At 35.5% G+C, this 27,969-nt stretch overlaps 2 protein-coding genes across 3 annotated transcripts in view; one reads left to right on the forward strand and one right to left on the reverse strand.

The window, feature by feature from the left end:
* Window positions 1-146, reverse strand: part of LOC100371315 (cubilin-like) — a 21,886-nt gene extending 21,740 nt beyond the window's left edge. The window contains exon 1 of the mRNA XM_085491936.1: window positions 98-146. Coding sequence (XP_085348062.1) covers window positions 98-146 — 49 coding nt within the window. The remainder of the gene's footprint in view (window positions 1-97) is intronic.
* Window positions 147-1,303: 1,157 nt separating this feature from the next.
* LOC100371468 (kinesin-like protein KIF14) lies at window positions 1,304-27,728 on the forward strand. Of its 2 annotated transcripts, XM_085492069.1 has the most exons (25): window positions 1,304-1,554; window positions 3,161-3,248; window positions 3,825-3,923; window positions 4,383-4,435; window positions 6,688-6,826; window positions 7,725-7,841; window positions 8,636-8,757; window positions 9,130-9,302; window positions 11,430-11,638; window positions 12,043-12,227; window positions 12,709-12,811; window positions 13,157-13,299; window positions 13,838-13,910; window positions 14,478-14,552; window positions 15,300-15,386; window positions 17,112-17,316; window positions 17,843-17,937; window positions 18,929-19,069; window positions 19,478-19,584; window positions 20,392-20,507; window positions 21,094-21,530; window positions 21,957-22,112; window positions 22,680-22,814; window positions 23,938-24,181; window positions 25,095-27,728. In XM_085492069.1, the coding sequence occupies exons 1-25, from the start codon at window positions 1,337-1,339 to the stop codon at window positions 25,466-25,468; spliced, it is 3,894 nt and encodes a 1,297-aa protein (XP_085348195.1). In that variant the 5' UTR covers window positions 1,304-1,336; the 3' UTR covers window positions 25,469-27,728. The 2 variants fall into 2 exon arrangements, with proteins under 2 accessions (XP_085348195.1, XP_085348196.1); XM_085492070.1 differs by lacking the exon at window positions 23,938-24,181.
* Window positions 27,729-27,969: the final 241 nt, after the last annotated feature.

Below are 27,969 nucleotides of genomic sequence, written 5' to 3' on the forward strand. Positions count from 1 at the left end.
CTGCAGTACAGTCCTAGCATAACTTAACTTCCAAGCTGGTGATCAGCAGGCTTTGCATTTTTATGAAAACATTTTGATCAATAATTTCAATATTTACCAATGTTACCAATATGAGACGTATGATATTTAGGCAGGTTACGCTGCATATTTCACATATGTGTCAGTTTTGGAAGCAAACTAAGATAGCTTTAAAACAGCTTATACGAGTTATGCTTGGACCTTACTGTATATTGTTAAAAAAAAAAAGTTACTGTAAAAGGATTAATTATTCACTGGGTTTTAATTTCGCTTATTTCGCTGACTGGGAAATGTGCTAAATTATAACCCAGTGAATGTGTAAAATTTAGCATAGAACACACTAGCGTGTGCTGCTATCATCACTTGGAACTCGGTTCCTGTGCATGCGCAGGTGTCGACCCTCTCGCTTCAAGTTTGTTGAAGATGCACACGAGCAATGCCTGGTGTAAGATTCTATTTCCATCCATAACTACATGTAGACAGCATACATGTATACCAATAGCCACATGGACTGGCTTAAAACAAGGGAAACACCATATGGCCTAAATCCCAAACATAACATAATCTTTTTGTAACTGAGTTTTACAGGGTCGTGTGTGTGTAATACAAATGAGCTATTGTTATGTGTCAGGGGGTACTAGTAACCTTGAATATGAAAACCTGGCACAATGAGAGGAATTAGTAAAAGCAATTCCATGTACATTGTCATCGTTCAAGTTTGACTGTTAACATTGTAATTACCTTTCACACACAGTGTACAATAACCCTAATGCCTTAGGGCAGGACTCTTTGGAAATTGATTGAGGGACTTGTAGATCTGAGAAGTTGACAAGAAATTAATCTGGTTTCACTTCTGTTGGAGATGCACTTCTAGACTAATAGAGCAAATACAGTATATGAGATGTCAAGTGATACTAATCTGATATGTCAGCGGGAATGAAAAAAATTCACTATAGCTATAAATTTAATAATTATTGTAGTACTGGTAGTAACGTCACAAAAGATACCCCAAAAAAATGAAGTAGAAACCGTTATACTACACATTTTGGATTTGGATTTTACTCTGCATGTACACTTGTTTAAATTATATTTTAAATTCCTCCATTGTGACACCTACATGTATGACAGTATAACAAAATAACCTGGCTCGAAATTTATGGAGATCATGCTGGTGTTTGATGTTTGTCAGTTCAGGCATTTTCAGAAATCATTGAAATTGAGTTCCCTCAGAATTCGCAAATTTGTCTCCTGAAATTAATTAATAATATTTTTATTTTTCAGGGAGATTGACAGAGGCCATACCAAGCTGTCAGTGTCGATGAAAGACAATGAAACAATTGTTACATCTGATACTGGTGCCATCCACAACTTTTTCTACGACTACTGTTTCTGGTCTTTCAAACAGAGTGATTCTCATTTTGCCGGGCAGCAGTTTGTTTACGAGAAGTTAGCCAGGCCGCTACTCACCAGTGCCTTTGAAGGGTATAACACCTGTCTGTTTGCATATGGGCAAACAGGATCTGGCAAATCATACAGGTATGTGATATGGGCAAACAGGATCTGGCAAATCATTCAGGTATGTGATATGGGCAAACCGGGTATGGCAAATCATACAGGTATGTGATATGGGCAAACCGGGTATGGCAAATCATACAGGTATGTGATATGGGCAAACAGGATCTGGCAAATCATACAGGTATGTGATATGGGCAAACAGGGTATGGCAAATCATACAGGTATGTGATATGGGCAAACCGGGTATGGCAAATCATACAGGTATGTGATATGGGCAAACAGGGTATGGCAAATCATACAGGTGTGTGATATGGACAAACCGGGTATGGCAAATCATACAGGTATGTGATATGGGCAAACAGGGTATGGCAAATCATACAGGTATGTGATATGGGCAAACAGGGTATGGCAAATCATACAGGTATGTGATATGGGCAAACAGGGTATGGCAAATCATACAGGTGTGTGATATAGGCAAACAGGGTATGGCAAATCATACAGGTGTGTGATATGGGCAAACAGGGTATGGCAAATCATACAGGTGTGGTATGGGCAAACAGGGTATGGCAAATCATACAGGTGTGTGATATGGGCAAACAGGGTATGGCAAATCATACAGGTGTGTGATATGGGCAAACAGGGTATGGCAAATCATACAGGTATGTGATATGGGCAAACAGGGTATGGCAAATCATACAGGTGTGTGATATGGGCAAACAGGGTATGGCAAATCATACAGGTATGTGATATGGGCAAACAGGGTATGGCAAATCATACAGGTATGTGATATGGGCAAACCGGGTATGGCAAATCATACAGGTATGTGATTTAGGGAGTTAAATCTACATTGTTTGATATCCCTTCAATTCAGTACTTTTATTGAGTCAAATAATTGTTGGTTAAAGGGCAGTGGCCATTGTGCGACTATTGTACAAAATATGTGCGACATTTTGTGTTAATAAACATTGATTTTCCCACAATCCAATGCACTTTTCCAATGAATTCATGAGTACGAGTTTCCACCTGGGAGACACTTTCAATCATACCTAATTAAAGTTGGTAACCTCTCAGTTATAGTCATAGTCACCATTTTAACTGCCGCAAGATCATTATCAGTCAACTTTCGGAGACCCGCTCAAAGCACTGTTTACATGCATGTCATATCACATACATCCACCATGTTTTAAATTTTATTGACCCAGACACATTACAAAATAATTTACAGTATTTTTACAGCAGTTCAGAGAATTATTTGTTCAGTCAGTTAGCATGATGGCTTGTAACTTTGCGAAACACTGGCATGTGCTTTGGTGAACTTGACAACGCAGTTTTGATAGGCAGGCGTTCTGTCTGGAATTCACTATTTCATAAAGATGGTCAACGTTATACAAGTATTTATCGTACACATAGACACGTGTGTGACGTTGCACTGTGGTGATACGGATTTCCTAAATTCCATATTAGGACATGTATGTGATATGTTATGTTACCGGACTACTTTCAGAATTTACAGTTGGGTTTGCCACTACTGTGAACAAGCTGGTAATGTGCACCACTGATAGAGGAAATGTATTAATTAGTGTACTTTCTATATGTATCATTAAGTTTTATTTTATTTTATTTACAGTATTATGGGAGAGCAAGATAATGCAGGTATTGTGCCACGTTTCAGTGAAGAGTTGTTTTGTCGGATAGATAACCCATTAGAAGAAGATGTGAGTACCCATAATTCATTGCAATATTCAAAAGAATTATTCATTTATTAGATCAGTTTTCGCAATTTCCATAGTATCCTCAGAGGTTGATGACTCATCATCAAAGACAGTGATAAGATAAACGCGTCTTTTTAGCTGCTTTGGTTAATTTTACCACCCTGTAAATTTCAAGATGTACGATGTACGTATCTCACAATCAATATGTTGACACTTTTGCTAAATTGAAATTCTGCCAATTTAAACATTTAACCACATTTGCTATATTGATGTGTAACTAAGTGTATTTTAAGGTGTTTTACAGTCGTATATTTTTCGTCCACATGTCATAAACACAAAACTAAACGCTACTTTTGCAGGGGCGAATGCTAATTTTACTCTACATACTTCCAACATTATACAGTTTGCCCGAAAGTATAGTCTGAATTGTAGAATGTTCATCAAAGCTGTTCACCATTTGAAAATTTACCTTTGTAAGTCCCTGCTGGAAGAATCCCAGGACTTCCCCATCCACTCCCCAGAGTACCCAAGTCTGAATTAATGAATTTCCCTTCTTGAAATAATGTTTTATTCCTGTAGGTTATTTTTAACACTGAAATAAGCTACTTTGAAATTTACAACGAAAAAATACATGACCTGTTGGCCTCATCAAAAGACAAGGGAAAAAAGAAAGTTACTGTAAGTTTTAGAATTAATCATAAAGTGAAAATTTACAATTCTGTGTTAGTAGTGCTGGTTGAAAAAGTAACTTGTTTTGTGTACTCACTTTCTGTACAAAATCACAAATCGTTTTTGCTCAAACATACAAGGGATGCTGTGTAGGCAGAATGCATGATATTCTTAAAGCTCAAGGAGGGACTTGCAAACTGTTGTGTAAAATATTTGATGGTTTGGATGTTGTTTAGTTTTTAAAGATTTTAAGTATGTCTGAATGGTGAAACTGGCTTTCTGTTTGATTGTTTGTTCAATTTCATTTGTTAAATAAATGCTTTTGAATAGTGTTTCAATGCATGTTCTCAAAGATTTCCTGCTCAGAATTACTTTACAAAAAAATATGCATATATTTATTTGTCTGGGGAGTTGACACAAATGTGATTCCTGTAATGATCAAATATTTTAATTTACCACTATTCACAGCTAAGAGTCCGAGAGCATCCAGTCCTGGGACCATATGTGGAAGGACTATCAACGTGAGTATAAAATTACACACAATTTTAATTATCCTCTGATTTTGTAGGAATCCTGAGTCAAAATGTAGTCCACACAAAATCAAATTGAGTCAGCTTTTGACGGCGAGAAAAATCTGTATCGAGAGAAAAAAATTAAATTGTATGTGACTGCATTGATGACCTGAGGCATAAACTAAAATGTTGTAGCCTCTGATTTTTTTTTTTTTTTTTTTTTGTCTTTTCATTTATTTTGCTTATGAAATGTGAACTTTGTTTTTTCAAATTACAAATTACATAACTATAGTAAAATGTTTATTAAGATCACTTTATCAATGTATGATTTTCTGTTACATCAATGAATAATAAAACTAGTTTTTATGTCACAGCAAATATTTATACGTCAATGGCCTATCATATACAGACCCGCCAGAAAGTATTTACACACCACACTACAGGCAGTTACTACCTACGATATCATACAATAAAATAAACTCAATAACGGTTTGAATAAATATATTTATATATCTAATAAAATATGCGTTTTTACACACAATAAAAACAACAAAATTGTCATTGTCATGCAGGATTGAATAAAAACTGCAGTCTGAACGAAACAGTGAAAAAACGTTCGAATTCTCTATGGAGAATACCGTGTAAACGCAAGCTCATGAATATTCATGAAGACATAGAACGCGGCGATTGTCAATAATGCGTGTGTCCACCTCTTCGCTGGATGACTTCTCTGAGCCTTTTTGGCATGGTATCGATGAGTTTCCGACACATGTTCACTTAGAACTGTTTCCCAAGCTTCCATTATACTCGCGTATAAATCCTCGATGTTAGCAACTGGTCGGGAATGCACCTCTAAATCGATCAACTCCCAAAGGTTCTCAATGGGATTCAAATCTGGAGACTGTGCAGGCCAATTCAAAGTGGTAAAGTTGTCGAAAAAATATCCGTACTCTTGTGGATTATTTAGAAAATCCCTCACTGCCAATGCTGTGTGAACGGGGGCATTGTCCTGTTGGAAATGAAAATTGGATCCAATGAGTCTTAGTGGCGACGGTATCATTTCGTTTTGCAGGATATCCAAATATTTCCATCGGTTCATGGTCGTCGGTACACGGACCAGCGACCCTAAGCCGGTAGCCGAAAAACATCCCCCACACCATGACGCTACCACCACCAAATTTTATTGTAGGTTTAATCCATTTCAGCTCGTACTCTTCACCTGGTCTCCGACGTACAAATAATCTTCCACGGCTACGAAACACCGTAAACTTTGATTCGTTCGACCAGATAACTTGAGCCCACTGCGCCGGAGTCCAGTCGATGTGTTGTCTGGCAAATTGCAACCGCGCTGCGATGTGCCGAGGTTGTAGTTTAGGTTTCTTTTTTGCAACACAGCCGCGAAGATTACCATCCTTATATAGTCTTGATTTTATAGTGCTCAAACTCAATCTTTTCCCAGTGAGTTGATTAAAATTGGCACGCAAATTACGGGCGGTGTGAAACCGATTCGCTAAACTAGACCTGATGAGTAGCCGGTCTTCGCGTTGCGTTGTACGCCTTGGTCGACCTGATCGACGACGATTGCCCATACTACCTCGCAGACGAAGTTTTCGCAGGTTGAAACGTATGGAGCCTTCAGAAATTCCCAGTCTTCTTGCAATTTCCCTATTAGACACTCCTTCTGTATACAGTGCTTCAATGTTCCCTTTAGTAAATTCTGACAATTCCCTAACTTTCGGCATGGCTCAATGTTTGTAAATAAAAATTACGTATCTGACACTATGACCTCGATAGGAATATTCATGAACTACAACTGACAGGTATTCCTGCCCAGAAGCGCGTGTTTAAATAATTTCAGCTTCCCAATTGGTTCAAATTTGCATGAGAAAGGACACGACTATCGCACATGTTTTATGGCGCGAAGTTTTAATGAGATGCAAATGATATGCAAATGAGCGCGCTCCCATAGAGTTAACCATGGCGATTTTCGCTCACTGAAAAAACGTCTACATACAAAAAAACTAAACACAAATCAACCATTTTATTTTGACTAAAATGCACTAGTTCTTCTTAAATTTAGTATATTTTAAAGTCAACACATCATGTTACCCGGAATTGTTATTTTTAGTTACGAAAACGATCAAATGACAGGTGCGTAAATACTTTCTGGCGGGTCTGTAGGTTCAAGGGGCATACTTATGGTCTCCACATAATAATAATTTTTGATGTTGTACATTTTCTTGTATTTGTGATTATTTCAGGTTTGTTGCTAAGTCCTATGATGACATCACTGGTTGGTTAGCACTAGGTAACAAGCAACGAGCCACTGCATCGACCGGTATGAATGATAAGTCAAGCCGATCACATTCAGTATTTACTATTGTACTTACACAGAAAAAGGTAAAACTTCAAAGAGTTAGAGATTACTTTTTTAATTTTCATGATTTACATTACATTTAATTACATTATTTCATATTTATCATAATACAATGTATACATCAATTTAATCTGATTTGATTATGTGATTTAATCTTATGATTTGAAAAACATGATTGATTGATTTAATCTTCATTATTTGATAGACATGATCGTTTGTTAATTTCACTATTGATCTTGCTACTGATGCTGTTACATTTAGTATCAGTGTTGGTTCTGATAATGAAATTGACATATAATCAATGTAAATTTTGCTGTAAATCAAACAATAGAGTTCTCAGGAGTGGAACTATGTCACAGAACGTTCTACGCTGCACCACGTATTTCTATGGGCTATGCGCAAGCTGCTGTGGAGCGCCGGTTGAAGAACTGGTAAAAATATATGCGAACTCAAATTTGAAGTAATCCTGAGCAACCAAATTTATATATGTTGCACATGTAGGGGTAGTTTTGTTACACTGTAAAGGAAAGTGTTAACAACTACTGTAGATACTTTATTTTCGCTATTTTCGCTGAAGGGATGATTCCGTGAAAATAAAATCCAGTGAATATACATTTTTTCCTATATTTTACATTAATCTCATCAAAAATCAGTGAAAATAAATTCCAAGCAAAACGCCCAAAAAGATTTTTCAGCGAAAATAAAGTATTCCACAGTATCTGAAAGTACAGTTTTCGACTTTTGATTTCACCGTGATGGTTGCCAGGCAGTAAAAATGCCTGGATGTCTGCCCTTGAGAATAAAGTCATGCATGCAATCACATGTTATGCGATTTGATTGGTAAAGATGGTTCAGCCATGTTAGAAATATGTATTATGTTTAAATACCTGTTGGTGTTATAAAGTTATCTTTCTATTTCAGACTGAGATGATAGAAGGTGAAGCTCATGAACACTCACGGACAAGTCGAATAAACTTGATTGATTTGGCTGGAAGTGAGAGGTGTACTTCTGCTGAGACCACGGGAACCAGACTCCGGGTAAGTTGAAGTATTCAAACATTGTGCATTGTCTGTTACAATCTAGGAACAGAATGGAGCTTATTGTAATATTGATCTTGGTGAACCTTCTAAACATGGCTTGAAATTAACAGAGACTTCCAATTCTTGTTTTTATGGGGCTACCATTTTTCAAATGTCACAGCCTGAATGAAATACTAGAAGTTTACAAAAAAAAATTACACTTTGTTTTTTCGTTGAAAAAAAATACACTTTGTGTGTTCAAAGTTATGGGTGTCCTACACAAATTGAGCAATGTGACATTTATCCTTCATTACTTTGCAATATGTTGTTGCTGTGTCTTGAGTACATGACAAATACACTTGATTAGTTATATGTTCACTTTATTTTCTAAATGTCTAAGTATTGCTGTAAGAGTTGCGTGATTTATCAAGGAGTTATCGGTTGCCACACTTGTTTACGTTTTGCAAGCATACACAGTGACCGATCGGCAAGAACCAGTTGTTCGAACCAGAAGATAACAATTTTGCTATTGTAATTAAATATACATGTATGTAGTAATAAAGCAGTTTACATCTACACTTTGTATGCAATGTTTAAATAGAAAATGAATTATCTTTCCTGACAAATTCTTTTACAGAATGCACTTGGTATTTTTAGAGATATACTCTATGCATGTGATTTTGTGACCATCTTGCAATGTGTTCAACTTGACGTCTTCATTGCATACCACATCTGTTGCATACCCCTATTGTATAAATTCTTGATACAGCCACAATCCTATTGACTGATGATAAATATTTGATGTTCTACAGGAGGGAGCCAGTATCAACAAGTCTCTGCATACCCTGGGTAAGGTGATATCATCACTATCTGAAAGATCTATGCATAAAAAGAAGAAAGTATTCATACCATACAGAGACTCTGTTTTGACTTGGTAAGTAGAAGCATAATAAGTCCAGTCACTTTTTCCTGTATTGCTAATATTAAAAAAGGAACCCCTTTCATTTTGAACAAAGAAGGGAACATATTTGAATATAATATTTGATTTCTGGTAATAGTTGCACAATCAAATTAATTTTATGCGTGGTTGCCCTGGGATACTTATAATTTGATAATACACAAATATTTATATACTACTCAAGATGAATTACAAATCCTAAAAGCATTTCACTAGGTCGTTATCAGAATTTTAGAAAACATGAATGACATGAAAATTTATAATATTAAGTATATCCGGGTATGCTTGATTTCAGAAAACAAACTTTTTTTTTTATCAGGGCATAACACACACTGTTAACTTTTACAGGTTGCTGAAAGAAAGTCTGGGTGGAAATTCAAAGACTTCCATGATTGCTACCATTGGACCATCGAATAGACATTTTGAGGAAACAATGAGCACACTCAGATATGCCAAACAAGCAAGAACTATTGTGAATATCGCTAAGATCAACGAGGACCCAAGTGCCAGGCTTATTAGAGGTGTGTACCTTTAATTATGATCCAGTATAGTCTTCTGCTGGATGTGCTATTTGTGCGTTTCTGCTGCCATCATAGTTAGAGACATTTCTACCTAAGTGATAGAGGGTCAACAAAGAAGGGGGCATTGACGCTGCAGTTCGGCGTCTTCTACACCGATCTGACGCATATCGCGCTAGGTGTGCTGGGAGTTTGTTCGAAATTTCGAACGTTTCGAAGTCAATCGTCAATTGCCATGTATTTTACGGATATATTAAATCGTTTCAGAGACCTGTTTACTAAATAATGATAAATGAAACTTAGAAAACTTGTAAGAACAAACTGGGCCCAAATTGCGCAAATTGCAATAAGTTTACGCTGCTAGAGTCTGGTTCGGATGGAGTTCTACGCGTGATTTTATTGCGCTCAAGGACGTTCTATTTTCGAACTAGTTGAAACCGGAAATAAGGCAACTACTTTTGAACTTCAAACACAAATTTGATTATCGTTATTATGTGTTAGTTTCTGTTTTAAAGATTAAATTATGTATGACAATAATATTTCACTCTATAAACAATATTTCACTAAAATATGTGATTCAAAGGCAACCCAAATTGTAAAAAGCAATATCAAGTTCCGCATATAAACACTGTTGTAAAGAGGCGGCGGAGCGGAATTTTAGCCAAAATCGGCTAGTTAGGCGTCATATGACACAGGTTTGAGCTGGGACAGCGCTTCCAGTGACGACACAACGAGAAGGGGGTGCTTTATGGTCACGCGGCCTATCTGTATTTACTAATATTTGACCCGAACTAATAAAATACTTGAGTTGCTTAGCAACTTGTGATTACCGGTACTGTGCTGTGTAAACGATATGATTGTGGTAGCTAAGAACAGATAGAATGTCTTACTACTTTGGAAGGACTGTCTTGTGTTTATATTTTCATAACTCATTTTGACGTTGCTTCTGATCTACCGGTACGTGTAAATTTTGCTCACGATGGCAATTCAAAGGTCATATCCTTGTTTGTGTTATTAGCGTTGTTGTTTTTTTTTACTAACCCTTCCTCTTAAGTGACATTATGAAAAAAATATCTTAAAGTTGCACTTTTCAAGCATTAATATTGCTAGGACTATTGTGTGAAAAATTTGATGGTCTGAATGTGTGTGAATTGTGGGAGATGTAGAATAACCACATTTCAGTGTATCTCAATGTTGACAATGGTTTCAGCTTCCCATTTGATTGTGCTTTTGAATTTCCTTTGAACCCTTTTGAGAATTAGTGTGTTAGTATATGTGTGAATTTACATAGACTCACTGTGTGGATTCATACAAATTCGCTGTGTGGCTTCACACGAGTTTGTTATGTGGGTTCTTAGGTTCGGTGTGGGTCCATACTGATTCGCTGTGTGAGTTCATGTGGATTCACATGAGTTTGCTGTGTAGATTCTTAGAGATTCCCTGCTGTTCCAAATTACTATGGGTCATAGTAATTTGAATCCTGGTGAATCCTTATTTGTTCCTGAGAATTCAATCAAATATAATCTCAAGGTGCCAATAAAGCTCTATGAATATTCTCCACGGAACAATTTTAAAAATGAGGAATTCTTAATATCAAAATTTGGTTAGAATTAAACTTTAATAGTATCATATTTTATCGCTTCATTCTTATAACTTGTTTAATTAATGTGTTAAAGCAATGTTATTATCATGTTCATTTGAAATCAGTAAACAGTCTCGAATGCAATTATTCACTGTTTTTTTAATTTCGCTATTTCCACTGAAAAGTATAATTTGCTCAATTCACATAAACATGTCGAATAACAATAGAACTCAATGTTTTCCTGTCAATAGACCATTTTCTGTTATGCGTGAAATTGAACGTAAAAACGAGACAAACAAAGGTCATAGTGTCGTAGTGGTAACAAACATCACGTGGAATTTGACAATCGCAAAAGTATTTTTGGGGATATTTCCATGCTTAATAATGTGCAGTACACATTTGATGATGGTCAATTTCGATGAAGTAAGGGTATTCCAATGTAATATTCCCCTGTCAAAGATCAGCCTTTCGATGTGAGCTATGAAATAAACAAATTCAAGTCAGGGAGAATAAATGGTTTTACAGTATCTGTTGTTTCTTCTTTATAGAACTGAGAGCCGAAATTGAGAAGCTAAAAGGACAGACTAACGGGGGCACAGTGTCGGAGAATGATTACTTGGCTAGTCTTGGTGAGATAGCATCACTAAAAGAACGTTTACAGGACTCTGAGTTGGCCATGGCTGAAGCCACCAAGACCTGGAAAGATAAACTGGCTCAGTCTGAGAGGAGTAAGATTGAAGAGTCTAGGGAGCTTGAGGTTAGTTGTGTATAAAATCAAAGAAATAAATTATCTACAGACGATGCAACATGTATACATTATAAACCTAACTCAGTTTCTAGTTTTATCTTTTTACTTGTAAACAAAACTACATCACCATTAAAGCGGGGGAGTCGTCACCTGTGCGTACGTCAGATGGCCATACATGTAGCGGGTCAGTGTTTACAAACAAGCATCTACCCGTGAGCCTTTGCGTTTTTAGCGTGTGTTAGTATAGTTGCTTGGGACTCAATTCCCGCGCGTGCGCAGAGGACGACCCTCTCGCTTTAACTATGAAAATGGTGTAAGTACAACTGTAGCAAACAATAATGATTTGCTGTAAATAAATAAATTTCACATATTAAAAAAATTAATTTCACATAATTTTCTACTTCTTCTCTAAGAGAGCTGGTGTGGCATTCAAAATAGACAACACTCTGCCTAATTTGGTGAATCTAAATGAAGATCCTCAACTCTCTGAAGTATTGTTGTATCTATTGAAAGCTGGTGTTAATAGAGTAGGACATATGGAAGGTGACAGTCAGCATGAAATCCAACTATCTGGTGCTCTAGTTGGGAAGAACCATTGGTATGTCTAATCAGTCGAACTCTTATTCAACCTATTAAAAAAAAAGCAAAACATTTATCAAAATGTTGGGAAATTGTTTATTTTGATGCAAATCTTTGATTAGAGTGTTTTGTCTATGATATCTCCATGTTAATCCATTGTTATGAGAATAATGAATGAGACATTATCTGATTGGATGAGGAGTTGATTCAGTTTGATATAAACCATAGACCCTCTAACAGAGGGTCTATGTATAAACAGAGAATTGAAATTAAATGTGTCACTGTGTGTAAGTTCATTATTGTTATTATGGTTAACCATCAGTATGTTTTGTGGATTTAATCTGTGGTTAGTTAGGCTTTTCAATATATCAGTGTCAGATTTGAAGGTTCGCAATCATATTGGAGGACAGTCTTATGCATCAGTGATTGCACACCTTGCCTGTTACTACATGTACACAGATTTCTGTGATATTTAATTCTAAGTTATTTTATAATTTCAGTAACATCAACAATGTTGACAACATTGTGACAATAACACCCCTTGATGAAGCGCAGACATATGTGAATGGCTCTTTGATTGAAGGGCCAACTGTCCTGCATCACGTAAGTTATATCAAAGATTAGGGTGTGCAGATTTCCTAACCATGTACCGTAACTTTGAAATACATAAGTGATGAGAATCTAGAGTGGGTCCCACACGCCTGTCAGTTGATTTTAAATCTGACCAATAACATTGTAGAATATGGGTGTTGGTGACCGTGGGAAGATGCGATTGCCAAATTAGAATTGAGCGAGAATATCACTGAAACTCAGTCATTGGAAAATAAAAAAATTTCATTTTTTTTTAAAAGCAGTTTAAAGAATTCTGCACATAATTATTAAGTAGTATTTACTCTATTGTTTTGCCTTTAAACCAATTTGAAATGATTGTTTGAATTGTCCATGCAGGGAGATCGATTGGTAATTGGGGACCACTATTTCAGAGTCAACCATCCCCATGAGGTGAAGTCGGGGCGAAGGAAATCAACTGCCGGTATGCCCATAGATTTTGAGTTCGCTAAGAATGAATTGATAACTCAACAGAATACAAAGTAAGTGATTCTTTTTAAATTATATTTGAATCTGGAATTGGTCAAATTTTCTATTGTTATCGTGTATTTGTTTCTGTGTTAGATTCACGTTTCTTATACAAGTGCCAAACATAGTTAGAGGTATTCTAGGAATAGTTCACTTTGATGTATAAAATTATTATTTTAGATTAGAGCGATATTATTTGAAGATCGTGTATTATGGTGATGGCTTTCTAACTCTGTAGTATTTCACTTAAAAGTAACACTCTATATTAAAGTTTGAGGATTTGCTTCATACTGAGTTACTGTGAAGTACAGTAATTGTGAATATAGGTGATATATTGTCAGTCTATATGCATCACTATTCCAATTGGAAGTTTAAACAATCGCCAACATGCAGACTTGTTGAAAATCATTGCAATTTGAACATTAGTGGATACTTTCTGCAATTCCCACATTTTTATATCATCAATATTAAGACTTGCACAACTTGTAAATCCTATGGAATGGGTACATTAATCATTATTATATTAACTTTGAAATACATTGCATATTACAGACTAGAGGTGGAGCTTGAAGAAGCAAGACTGAAAGCCCAGGAAGAAATCATGATTGAAATTCAGAAAGCCAAAGTAAGTTCATGCTGTCATTGCACTTACAAAACCACACGCCAACAGATTTTGATCAACTTTAAAATGGGATCACATCTAATTAGAGTTGGGAAAACTTATTTTGAAGCCCTTGGCATATGATATAATATAATATTTTAAATGCAACAGTTACAGTATTCATAATATATCCTAATCAGAAATTGTCACCAAATCTGATGCGAGATTGAGTTGTTCCCAATCTTACATCATTTTTGACTATGTTATTTGTGTTACCAATACGTCTGAGTGAACATCAAGAATTACGTAGGATCACTAATGCATGACAAATTTATTGTAGTGTAGAAAATTAATAATTTATAGTATTCGATAAATGACGAAGTACATCAGGTTTTGATGAGTTTAACTCGTCGTAACCTTCAAATTTGATTTTTGATAAAGTTAAAACAAATTTAAAAGGACTTTCAAGAAAGTTATGCCGACAATACAATTTTAATCCTTTGAATGTCAACGTAAACTTTTGTCTCACAAAATTATTTAGTCTTAGTTTGATGCTTTTATGTTTTCTTTTATTTGACTTGCTTTGGATAGGAAACAGCACAACGTGAAATGGATAATCAGAAAAATGACTACGAAAACCGAATGACAAGGCTGGAACAGCAGCTGGTAAGCATGTGATTCACTTCTTTATAATTGTGTAATAAGTATATGGACTTCCTCAACAACAGAATCATTATTTATGGAAACGTTTCTATTGGACTTCCTAGGTTGCTTCAAGTTATTGCACAGGCACTTCGAGAATCCCAAGAGCACATTTCCTGTGACCTGTCGTTGTAAATTCCAGAAATCAAAACCTCTCACTGGTAATCTCTGCCACATGACATACTTATGACGTGGTCTTCATAAGCACACACTGTAAAACTTTAGTGAAGGTGCTTGGTGTTGCTGTGGAACATTGGCCATTTCTTATCATTTATAATAACTTGCAACCTAACGACAGAGGGACACAATATTGTTTACAAAGAGATGTTTTTGAAGAGTATTTGCATGCAAACTTGAATTGTATTTGAGTCAATTTTCCAATTTTGTGTCAGTATAAAACTAATCAACGTCAAATCAAAAATCCCTGCAATGTTCCTAGAAATAATGCAATGCTGCAGTGGAAACCATTAGAAAATTATGGTCTTTCTGATCACCTTTTAAACCAAAATAAACAAAAAATTGGCTGTACACAAAATCATTTGTATTTAAAAATATTATTTCTTTTGACTATAGAAAATTCTAATTAGTATAGTTTATTAATGCGCTACCAATAGAGAAAATACTGTACTATGATTTATACTATCACATTCTACAACATCAGAGTTACTTGTTCTTTTTATGACAACCATGTGTTTTCTATCTGCTTTGCAGCAAAAAGAGAGCGAAGGAAGGGAATTGGAAGAGAGAATCAAGCAGGAAGCAGAGGAAAAGATTTTTGCTTTGGAAGAACAGAAAAGGGTGAGAAGCATTTTTAATCATGAAAATGGGCATTGTAAAAAGGATGGAAAAACAAATGTAAAATATTTTATACTGTGCATGGACAAGGACCCTTTTTCATACATTGCTGTAATGTTTGTGATATACATATGCAGATTTGTCCTGATCTGGTACTTTGTAAACTACATTCAACTTGCTCTACAAAATATAAACAAACTTTAAGCCCTATCTTTAATTTTGCGAAACAAATGTACAACTTAGTTGGAATTCTGATACATGTATTTAAAGACTGAGAGTCACTGTGACTTTTCCTGTGTTACCAGGGAGTCAGAGTGGCTTTCCCTGGGTTCCTAGGGATTCAATGTCTCATGAGTCACAGTGACTTTCCCTGGGTTCCTAGGAAGTCACAGTGGCATTCCCTGGGTTCCTAGGGATTCAATGTCTCATGAGTCGCAGTGACTTTCCCTGGGTTCCTAGGGATTCAATGTCTCATGAGTCACAGTGACTTTCCCTGGTTTCCTAGGAAGTCACTGTGGCTTTCCCTGGGTTCCTAGGGATTCAATGTCTCATGAGTCACAGTGACTTTCCCTGGGTTCCTAAGAAGTCACAGTGGCTTTCCCTGGGTTCCTAGGAAGTCTAGTGACTTTTGTGAAATTACATCCCGTCATTAAAGCTGCAGTATATGTAGTATACTAATAACATACATGTATGTAATAAAATGAGCTATTAATACTATCGTTTTCGAGTTAAATGTACGTCAGAACTTGTCTTGTTTAATTTTTGTTTGTAAAACGCTCAATGCAACTAGCCCAGGAAGTATGAACAGATGCTATGAAATCTCATATATCATGTATAAATTTATAAGGACAGGACAACTTGAGAAGTGGATTCATCAAACAAATCCCTGACCTGCTTCTTATTGCTGATTATTCAAGTAGGCAGTTATTTTCGTGTGCAATTCAATGGACTTGTTGATGCTCTAAGATGTTTAGGGGGGGGCAAGGGTTATTTTCGTTCAACGTAATTGCAATATTTTTTGGTTCGTACAACGTAAATTGAAAAAATAAATTCCGTAATTCTGTAATCACAGGCTAGACGTACAACGTAATCAATCAAATATTTTTTTCGTACACTGTAAAATGTGTCATTTTTCTCGGTACGTACAAGAATTTACATCCAAATAATAAAATTGTAAAGAATAATCCAGGAAAATTACATTTTAGAAACTGTAAAACGACTAGATGACACAATTCACTGCAAAATTGAATGTCAAGACGTAAAAGGCCCTCTAACCGAATGAAGAGCATTACGAGGGTAATATGCGCATGCGTCTCTACACGCGGCACAGCAATGGCGGAGAATGTGAGTCGGAGAGCTCTTCGGACCATTCAATGTTCCATTTTTCATCACTGTAAACTGTAAAAGCGTCTTTTTTTTCTTTGTAAATTGTAAAAAGCCCTTGTTATTTCCCGTAAAACTGTACCAGCTACCCCCCCTTGCCCACCCTCTTTAAAATTTGATCATAACCGAATCTCCATAAATGCTTGGCGATGTTTGGGTGTTTGCTCACAATGTCTGACCTAGATATCTTGCAAATACTGTAGTTGCTATTTGGTACATCGCACATATGCTACAAACAAAATATTTCCGAGAATGCAGCTCAAGTCACAAAAAAATGAAAACTGTTTTCAATTCCTCTAAAGATAAAGGGGAAAGTCAATTAATATGGTTACATATACTCTGTAGATGCTGGAACAGGAAGTGAACGCAAACAGGAAACGTCTACAGATGGAGGCCGTCGCTGCGAGGCAGGCTTTGGATGACACAAAGTGTTACCAGGCCAGGATTCTACAAGAGCTTGACAGTGAGAAAAAGAGAATAGCCAGGGACGTGGAAAGACTGCAGAGAGTGAAAAAAGCACGGGAAGAAGAGAAAGCCAAGAGAGGATCAGGTACACTTTTTTCCTTCCCACTCATTCACTCATTTGTTTGAGTTCAGGTTAATTTCATTAGTAGGGAACTACTAAAGGTAAACCTTTGTAGTATACAATTGTCCCATGGACCAATGCATACTTAACTTACCTTATTTAGCTCATGTTTTTATTGGATTATATCAAAATTGAAAAAAAATTAGTTTTTAGTCTCTGTTTAGAACAAAGTCTGAAATTGGGAACTATTAATTTGGGTTTCGTCAGTCTGTGTGTCCATCCGAGGGCATTTCTCTCACATACTTTGATCAAACACACTTCAAACATAAAACCTCGCCATGTATGATGACAATGATGCACGTTGGTTTCCATAACCAAATTGCTCTATTAATATCACATGCATTAAATCCATAAATGAAGTATTTTAATGTTCCTGTGTACATAAAATGCAATTTTTGATTCATGTGCTCTTCTATTAGAGGTGTGCTTTTATTTGAAATGTGCTTCTAATAGAACAAATACAGTAACTAATATGTTTATCTCCCTATAGACTATGCAAGGAGAAGCAGCAGACGTGATCTTCTTAGGCTATCCATGTGGTTACAGGAAGCTAATAATATCAGTAAAAGTCTCAAGAAACGCACGGTATGACATGCAGCTACATACACCTGATTAATACGGCACACATGTGTAGACATAAAAACAATTACCACTGGTTGCATGGTGGTTATTGCATAGAAGCCACTCGCCTAACTCATTTTGATTACAGGAAGCTAATAATATCAGTAAAAGTCTCAACAAACGCACGGTATAGCATGCAGCTACATACACCTGATTAATACAGCACACATGTGTAGACATAAAAACAATTACCACTGGTTGCACGGTGGTTGTTGCATAGAGGCCACTAGCCTAACTCATTTTGGGGATTGACACGCTAAAAAGGGGGTCTTACATTTGATGAGTGTGTAACTGACTCAGTGGCACACTACTTAATATCAAATGTGATTTTGGAGAGAACCTTAGTTAACCTTTTCACCACCAGACTTTTTTTCTGTACTTTTCTTATATTCTTCAATATTTCTGGAAATGAACCCTAATTTTGGAGCCAACAGACAAAATTTGAGTAAGTTTTCAGTTTTTACCAAAACTATTTTTGTCTCAATCTTCTGAAGGTAAATGCAGACTACAAACTATTTTGTGAATTTGTGGTGAAAAGAGGGAACTGGTGGTGAAAAGATTAAGGTTCACAGTTGTTTGAGTTTGAATCCAGGGTAGGGTCGCACATGGCGAGCGCACAACCATGTAGATTCTTCACTGTTTTCATCGTCACTTACTTATTCACAAAATTTGTACATAAAGAAATTTGACTATGAAAATGTTCTGATGCCGCCTTAACCCCATGTTTTTTTGTTTAATTTTACTGTTACATTTTTCTGTACTAAATCCAGCCACTCTGCATTGTGACACCAGAATCAATAACTACACATGTATATTCAAATCTATTACTTCATCATTACATCAATAAGTCTTTATGATGTGATGAAGCGATACATTGCACATGAAATTTCTCCAAACTGATTTTAATTCCAGGTTTTGCTGATTGTGTACTTTATTTTTTTATTTTTTTTAACAGATGTTCAGTCGTCATGACGAGATCGATGGTGATGAAGTCACATTTAAGGTCAGACTGAATAACACAAAACTAGGAATCACTACCTTTTGGACTCTGGATAAGTTTGAAGACAGACTAATCCAAATGAGAGAACTTTACCAGGTATACCAGATTGCTTTAGTATTATTACCAACCATGCTACACAGTATTGAATTGGTAAAACAAAACAAGACATAAAGAAAACGATTTTCAGTTTGCACAAAAATCAATGCTCTTTCAACATTTGTATCTACACTTTGTGTAACCCAAATCAGCAATTCATACAGGTGAAACTAACATCAAAAATTTGTTTTTTTGTTGACAAGGTGAAAACACTATTAATCTAACCCATCATCATGCCAAGTTTTTATTGCCCTAAATGCAGTGGCTTGAGTACATGGATCCATGTGTTGCTTCATGTAATCTCGATAATCTTTTATCAGTCTGCTTTAGTTGCTGGCGTAAAATGTGCCTGCAGCTGTTAAATGTTTATTTTTCAATTGACTTTTTTTTCTTTCAATTTCATTGCAGCAAGGTGGTGGTCCAGATAGCAATTCTGATGATTTGTTTTATGATGCCAGTGATCAATGGGAAAAAGATTATGAAATGGAAAACTCTCCTGCCATACCATCAACAAGGTAAAGTGTAAACTGCTTTTATTTTTGCTGAATGGAATTTAAGGGGTAATTTATAGCAAGGTTCAATGAGAGGTTTTGTGCAGATCATGCGAAGCGGGAAAGCTATAATCTATACTTAACTTCAATTATTCATACAAATTATACAACACGCATGAAATGCGGTATGCGGTGGTTGCAGCACCCAGGAGCCACACGCGTTTATTACAGTGTTTATTTATCCCCCCTTACATATGCAAAAATACACGAAATTGATGCCTAAGCCCCATCGTGAATACATTGACCACCCAGGAAAAACCAGATATAAAAACCCGTCAAGGGAGAAAAACATCTGGAAACCTGTATCTGACGCAATGTCAGATGTACCTCGGGGTGGACGTCGGGAGTCGTCCATATTAAGAATACTATACATTTATAAAAATGAAATAAAAAATACATCTTGAGTTGTTTTCAACCGAGACTGAATACAATAGAATACTCTTCTTACTATATACTCATGAGCACCTGGCTACTTAGCCACTAACCAATCGGAGCAGGTGCAATGGCACCTGAATAACTTACATACGAATAGATAGCAATTATCTGCTAATCTACGAAACGCAGATAATTTCTCAAACTCACATGTGTGACAACCTCCTCAGTGTCAGTCAACATCGGCAAATTCTTGTTTTACTGCTGAATGTTTCAAGCATTAGGTTTGACTGTACCTAGAATTAACAATCTTCCTGAATTTTGTTCTTTTTGCAAAATTTGTATTGACTTAAATTTCAACTGCATGTTTATATCTCTTGTATTTTGATATATTTTTAGTTTTACTAGTCTAAGAACACCTGGATCTGTCAGCAGATTATCTTCCTTTTCAAGTAGAGCATCATCTATCGGCTCAACACCTGCCAGTTTGTCACATTTCTCGCCACGAAGACGAGGTAAGGTCTTGAATTCTGGGATTGTAATGGAATACACTTACAGTGTGTGAGACATTTGTAGTTAAGCCTTCATTTCATGTTTATGATATAATATATCTATTTTCTCTCGGCATCATTCTGACATTTGAACTGCTGCCGTAGATGATCTTAAGTTGCACACTCAGTAAAAACACCATGACTAATAAATAAATAATGTCATCTTCTGTGTTTGTTACACAGTCTAGATATATTTACAATACTATAAAATACTTTATTTTAGCTGGAATTAATTTTCGCTGAAAACACTTTTGGGGTGTTTTGTATGGAATTTATTTTCACTGATTTTTGGAAAATTGAATGTAGAATATAGGAAAAAAGGTATATTCTCTGGATTTTATTTTCACTGAATTACCAGTACTCCTTCAGCAAAAATAGCGAAAATAAAGTATGTTACAGTTATTAGTATGTGTTAATATGTCAGGACTGGAGACAGTCTGCTGGTAATTGACAATATTTTAAAGTATTTAATAAGTTGTTCTAGAGAAATCTCAATAACACAATCTGTGGTTTTCGCTGTAATTAAAATTTATGCATTTCAATTTATTAGTTTTATCAAGCGTTTCCAGCCGAGCCTCTGTTTACAGCAGCAGCAGTAGCAGCAGCCAGTCACCTATACCCATCCACCATCTGTGCAGAAAACTCCTTACAACCTCACTGGAGAGGTTCCACAACACAGTCAGTAAGGAACAAAGTATAGTGGATTCAATCCTCTCGGATATGCACAAACTCAAATCTGCCATTGAGCAGATTAGAATGATGCGAAACAAGGCCAGTGGAGATGATTGCTGTACAGACTGTGGCAATGCAGAAGATCTCGCCAGCAGCGTGATGGAATCAAGTTCCGCAACTGACCTGCTGTTGTCGCATGTTTCGATATGGAGCTCGTACCATGTAGGTTTGGACAGTGGCTTGATACAGGATCTTACCGAGCAGATGGTGGAGACCACTAAAAAGGTGGCAGGGAATGTGGTGAAAATGATACAAGTAAGTTATGCTTGGAAAAATTACTCACTATATATAGGCCAGTGCTAACACCTAGGCATGATGGTGAATTGTGATAATATGGCTCTGTAGTATCAATGAAACGAAGATGACAACCCATATGACGTGACCAGTTTTCTAAAGCATATGCAAAGTTATGCTAGTTACATAAGATATATAAGTACATTAATTGCACAGTTACACTTTTTCAAACGTTCTGTTCTGCTGTGTGAGAGCGTCCTGCAAATGCATCAAAAATCAATGTGACAGCTACATTAATGTATGTGAATTAACTAAATCACAACTTCAGCGTTTAAAAACTGACAAACCTTCATACTTGTTGTATTAGACTGTCTGTTTGTTTCAATAATGCAATCTTCAGCATTTGTCTGCACAATTGTATACTTAATTATTCGCTTCCTCCTATAGGGTTGTGAGAATGATATTGACAGTATGGTATCTGAGTCGTACAAACAGTTGGAACAAACCGTAGACTTTTTAGCTAAAATTATTGGTGAATTAGCCATTGCCACGGAAACAGATATGACTGTGTTGAATACTGATAGTAATAGTAATGAAGAGCAGGTATGTATAGAATTGATTGGTTGCAGCTGACATGTCAACTTATGCATTATTCATGAGTGGTTTGTTATCTAATGAATAATTCATGAGTCACTTGTCTAATTATTCACTCACATCTAGTGCAGAGTACTTGTTTTTAATGCTCACTATTACACTTACCATATTTACTGTATTTGTAACGAATGAACTTTGAAATGATAAAGGTGTGTCTGACCCCATAGTAAGCTGTCTTTCAACCTTTTCACCACCAGTTCCCTCTTTTAACCACAAATTCACAAAATAGTCCAGTTTATAGTCTGCACTTTCCTTCAGAAGAATGGGACAAAAATAGCCATTTTTTTTTTCAGTAAAAACTGAAAATTGACTCAAATTTTGTCTGTTAGCTCCAAAATTAGGTTTTATTTCCAGAAATATTGAAATATATAAGGAAAAAGTACAGAAAAATTAAAGCGAGAAAGTCTGGTAGTGGAAAGATTAATGTTCCTGTATATAATGAATGCATTTACTCACTTGTTCCATCTCTCTTTCTCTGTAATTTTCTCTCACTTTCTTACTTTTTCACTCTTCCAGATATCAGCATCTATTAAACAAGGATTCCTAGATGGTGTAGATGTCTTTATAGACAGGACAGTGCAGGGTACGATCCGCACAGTCAGTCAACAAGAAGCAAAGGTCAATGACTTCCAAGGAATCCATGCCACTGAGGTCAGTTTAAAACAGGTGCCTTATTATTACGACCGTAGATGTTATTTTCGAAGTTTACAAAAGTGTAACATTTTCAGAAAGAATGCCGGAAATATACATTACCATAGAAACAGACTTGATTAGCACATAAAGCAACAAAATCGGTTATTGTTTCGGATAAATTCAGATCGAAGATAGCGTGTCAAAAAAAATGTGTCCTGAGTTCAAATTAGGGGAGTCATCATTTGCGCATGTGGCAAACGGCCATTGCGTAACACGTGTTTACTCATGAGCCTTTGCGTTTTTAGTGTGCGTTGTTATCAATACTTGGGAGTTATTTCATGCACGGGTGACGACCTCTCCACTCTAAATTTGACAGTCATCACTTTGTGTATATTTACAACTTACATGTATGAGTGTTTGCAAAATATAATTAACCACATTCAATGTATAGGTTAGGAACACCAAGGTCACCATCTCTGGGAGAGTGTGGAGTGTTTATGAGTGTGGAGGAAGAATTTAATGAACTCTCACTTTTGTGTTTTCTCTCGAGTTTGCATATAAATTATTTTTTGTTATGATTACGTTAACAAATATTAAATTGCATAAGTTGTCTGCTGTTAACATTTCTGCCTATAACTGCTGATCGTTGTTAATAATCTCCTCTAGATGTGTATAGCTATATCTGTACAGTACCATATACTGTAAAATGATTAATTTTCGCTGGGTTTAAATTTCGCTGATTTTTCATTTCAGGCATATTTAGTGGGTTTTAAATTCACGGTTTTATCATTTAGATAATGTGTTCTATGCTAAATTTTACTTATTCACTGGGTTTTAATTTGCGCATTTTCCAGTCAGCGAAATAAGCAGAATTAAAACCCAGTGAATAATTAACCCTTTTACAGTATGTAAATTGACGGTTAAACAAGTTAGCATAAAAATATCAAACAAACATTTTTAGCTCACATGCACCTCTTTTTAGATGCGATTCTAAATAGAGTATATACAGTATATTCAGTCATGTTCTTGTCTAACTTAGCTCCTTCTATGGTCAACAACATATTAACTTTTTTTTTCACAACTAAAAATAACAGCTTCATAGCATTATATAAAGAGCACATGTCTTTATTATCTCCAACAGTTCTGTAACAGCATGCTTAAAAAACTTCTCATGATAGTATTAATGGTAAGGGTGGAGTTGTCTAAATGTCAGGATGTGCAGGTAGAGCTGGCCAGTACATTCAGTAACATTAGTACAGATAGTGTTAAATCGTCTGCTTACTATGTAAAGCACTATCAGAGAGCACACAGCATTATCACAGAGTCTGGCAATATGGCCGACAGCGTAAACTCTCTGTGTTGCGCTTGTCTTGCCGTCGCTAAAGGTTGGTAAAAAGTTGAGGGTTTACATTTAAAGTGCTTTTTATTCACAGCTACTTATCTTGGTAATGCATGCACGGTTTTTGCACTTTATGTTTGTTTTGCTATAGCATGTGCACGGTTTATGCTGGGATTTTCATGCACAATTTTTATTACTTTTCTTGTGTAAAATTTCCGTTCTGTGTTGTTTTCGTCTTGTAAAAAAAGAAAGTTAGCCTATGTATTGATTCAGTGATAAGCAGTCAAGCACTGAGCAGTTTTGCTATTTGCTATATGAAAGTGTAATTTTGTTGATATTAAGGTAGAAGCCTACTCATAAATGAAAATATCCAGAATTTGTTTTACAATAAATTGTACAACGAAGCTAATAGATATTTAAAAAAGTGTGGATCACCAGCCAAATTTTCAACAGAGTTGTGTTCTTTAGAATTGTTCTAAAAATAGCATGTTTCTCAAAAAACATCACTAACAAATAAAAGAAGACTACTGTGGAATACTTTATTTTCGCTGGAATTAATTTTTGCTGAAAAAGCTTTTTGGACGTTTTGTATGGAATATATTTTCACTGATTATTGATGAGTTTATATAGAAATATAGGAAAAATGTATATTCGCTGGATTTTATTTTCACGGAATCATCCTTTCAGCGAAAATAGCGAAAATAAAGTATTCTACAGTATTTTATTGGGCCACAAAACATGAGCTTCATGATTCATAATAAACGCATGAACATTGTCGTGCGATTTATGATGAATTTTCTCAAGAACTAGGAGTAGGCTTCTATTTTTAAGTAAAAAGTTGCTCAGATGATTTTACTGTGCAACTTGCTGTTGCTGAGGTCACTGAGCAAATTGCTGGTGATAAGAACAGCCAAGACTATCAGTTTCATTGTCAATAGTTCTTATAATCTTATTTGCAGGTCAGAGAGCAGATCCGAGGCAACTGAAACGGTATATTGCTACTGTTACACGGACGTCGTCGAAATTGTGCCAGGCTATGTCTGTAAACGAAATTATAAACAATGTGCCAGAGGATCAATCAGATTCCAGTGATACGTCATCCTCATCGTCTACGACCGAGTTCTATATAACTGAACAGGTGGCAATAGCAACGAGAGAAGTTGATGCAGCAGCCAATTCTCTGGTGGATCTTATTGACTCAGAACTTGGAAAATTGTTTCCACCTGTGAAAGGAGCAAAGCGCTTGCTTCCCGCATCGCCGGAGGTCTCGCATCTGAATCGGATACGTAAACGGCTCAACATTATAGATTACCTAGAACATAACAATATTTAATGGAGTAACTCAAGACTGCCATACAAATGTAGTGTGATTTTATTGTATTATAATATTTGCATTTACCACTTTTTTGGCGCAGAAAGCCAGTTTGATCTTGTTCAAACCAGATTAAACTGGAATAGAATGCATGCTTTTATCACCACTGAAGTGAAAATATTTACAGAACCATTGCCATTTTCAGACTTTTATCTTCAAATCTTTTATCTTGCATTGTTAAGTAAATTAACATATTTATTTATTGCACATTGAAATATAATAACTCTTTAAATATACATCTACTAATAAATTTAAAATTACGTTAGTGAAGTCAATTTTTTTTTTCTTAGGCAGACTTGAACTCAGTTTAATCACATGCTAAAAACTATTGTTCACCTGCCTGTGCATGTTGCCTGGTTCAAGAAAGCATTATTATATGGGGTTTGCAATGTACAATTTTTGCTGCTATAACCATGGGTTTACTTGAAAGAAACAAAAATCACCAATTTCCCTAACAAGTTGTTTATTACTTTCTGCTTTGTTGATTATTGCATACAGTCTTATAATGTTAAAACTGAAGTGAAAATAGAATACAGCTCTCGAACACTACCATGTATCCATGGCAACCATGGAGTACTTTTGCATTTTTCAACACATGGATTTGAAAGATTTTTTTCATTCCATTTCCAGATCATTCAGTTTTTCTATCATAATGCAATTTTATTCATATGGAAACTTTTAGTTCTTCGTATAATACTGCCATATGTACTTTAAAATCTGAATGTATTTATATATATATAGCATTATTTTTGTAAGCTAAATAATAACGGTAAGCAGAGAACTACTGTAAAACATGTTGAAAAAGCGGCATGCAATTTTAGCGAATTGTGGTAAAACAACGTAATAGCAAAATGTTGATTTAGCGAATCTCTCGTCATTGTTGATTTCTTTGTTTAGCGGCCATTTTAAATTGACAATAAAGTCATTAAAGTCATCTTGAATTAGCGAATCAGTTCTCTCGCTAAATTCGCGAAAAAACATGTTTTACAGTATTTCGTCAGCTCAGATTAATAGTGCCTAGAATTTTTAATTACCCAATGTTTCAACTCAACTGGGGTTAAAGGTTACATCCTCATTTATACAAATGAGATTAAAAACATAGCAGCGGCTGTTTCTAGGATTAAAACATACTCCATGCATCCTTCATATTGATCTTTCATATCTCTACTTTATTTTTTAAATACTAATTATGTGCTTTTAATGATACCTTTAATGCAACGGTTGTCATAGAAACCATTGCTTCTGTTGTACTTTGCTATAAATTTCTATTTACCAGAAAGCATTTACAAATACAAATGTATCTATATTTGCGATAAACTAATTGATTGAATATCTGCTCTGTGTTATTATGTGTAGTGTTGGTAATAATTTATCGGTATACAGTCATTGCAGAAACTTTGTCAGGATTGCAGGAAGTCTGGTAATTCATAGAATATATAAAACAACAAATATGATAATGATTAGTGTGTTATTGCTAATTCTTTACAAATAAAAAAACGTGCAAATAAACATGACAAGTTGTAACAGATTTGAAAACAATCCGGACAGAGTTACTGCTATAACAAATCATGGATGCTGACTGTTATGAGGTTGGCTGGCACTTGTTTAGTCTGCTACTTGGCAGGTGTATTTTTCACTTCCACACGCAATAAAGACTGGGTTTTTACAGTCCTGAATATCTAGGAAAATCCTGGAATTTGAAAGGTATTCTGGAAAATTGCCTTTAGTTCTTGGAAAATGAGAAATCTGCATCAAAAGCCATTGAAATCATTAAAAAAAGTGATCTATTTGAATCAACATTACTAAATGTAAAGGCATTTGGTCATTTTCACCATTAACAGTAATTTTCCAAAAAATACAACTCTTGACTCTTTATATAAAAGAACCATTATGATCTCAGGGTGCATTCCATTATGTATCAATGATGGACTCCACCAGTGTTTACGTGGATGTGTCTTAGTTTTTATGTGTAAAATGTAAATACTGAAACACATCTATTTGGGGAGAGGAGTGAGGTATTGAATATTTATAGAAAGAAATTGTTTATACCACTCTAAAATATCAAATATTTAAATTCTTGTGTCTTAATTTGATGTACTCTTTGACTGCTTCCATCTTTGAATTAACATGCCCACCCCATGACATAATGGTTTCATCCACATTTATGTTTAATGAATGCAATTTTGTAGATATTAAATGATTGTATAAACACTTTTTAAAACTTGTTCGTTTCTTCTCTTAAACTACTTCCCTTCTGAATCACCCCTAGGCTGGCCCAGTCATGGGAAATTTATTATTTTGTTTTATTTGATATTTCTTTAAAAAATGAGTTTGTAGAATCTCTTGCGTCTCACCGCAATTTAAGAGAGAAAAAAATTAAATTGCCACAGCTGTGCCAATGTAAATCACCCCTGACAAAACCTTTGTGTATTTTGAATAATCTTTTAATTTATCAAATACTA

The sequence above is a fragment of the Saccoglossus kowalevskii genome, chromosome 17 (assembly GCF_978046115.1).
Source record: "Saccoglossus kowalevskii chromosome 17, keSacKowa6.1, whole genome shotgun sequence".
NCBI lineage: Eukaryota > Metazoa > Hemichordata > Enteropneusta > Harrimaniidae > Saccoglossus > Saccoglossus kowalevskii.

Bases quoted from the DNA above. Each gene is read 5' to 3' on its own strand.
- LOC100371468 (XM_085492069.1), top strand. From the start codon at position 1,337: ATGAAAGACAATGAAACAATTGTTACATCTGATACTGGTGCCATCCAC. The intron at 11,639-12,042 runs GTTAGTTGTGTA...TTCTTCTCTAAG, and splicing joins AAGAGTCTAGGGAGCTTGAG to AGAGCTGGTGTGGCATTCAA. The intron at 21,531-21,956 runs GTAAGTTATGCT...TTCCTCCTATAG, and splicing joins ATGTGGTGAAAATGATACAA to GGTTGTGAGAATGATATTGA.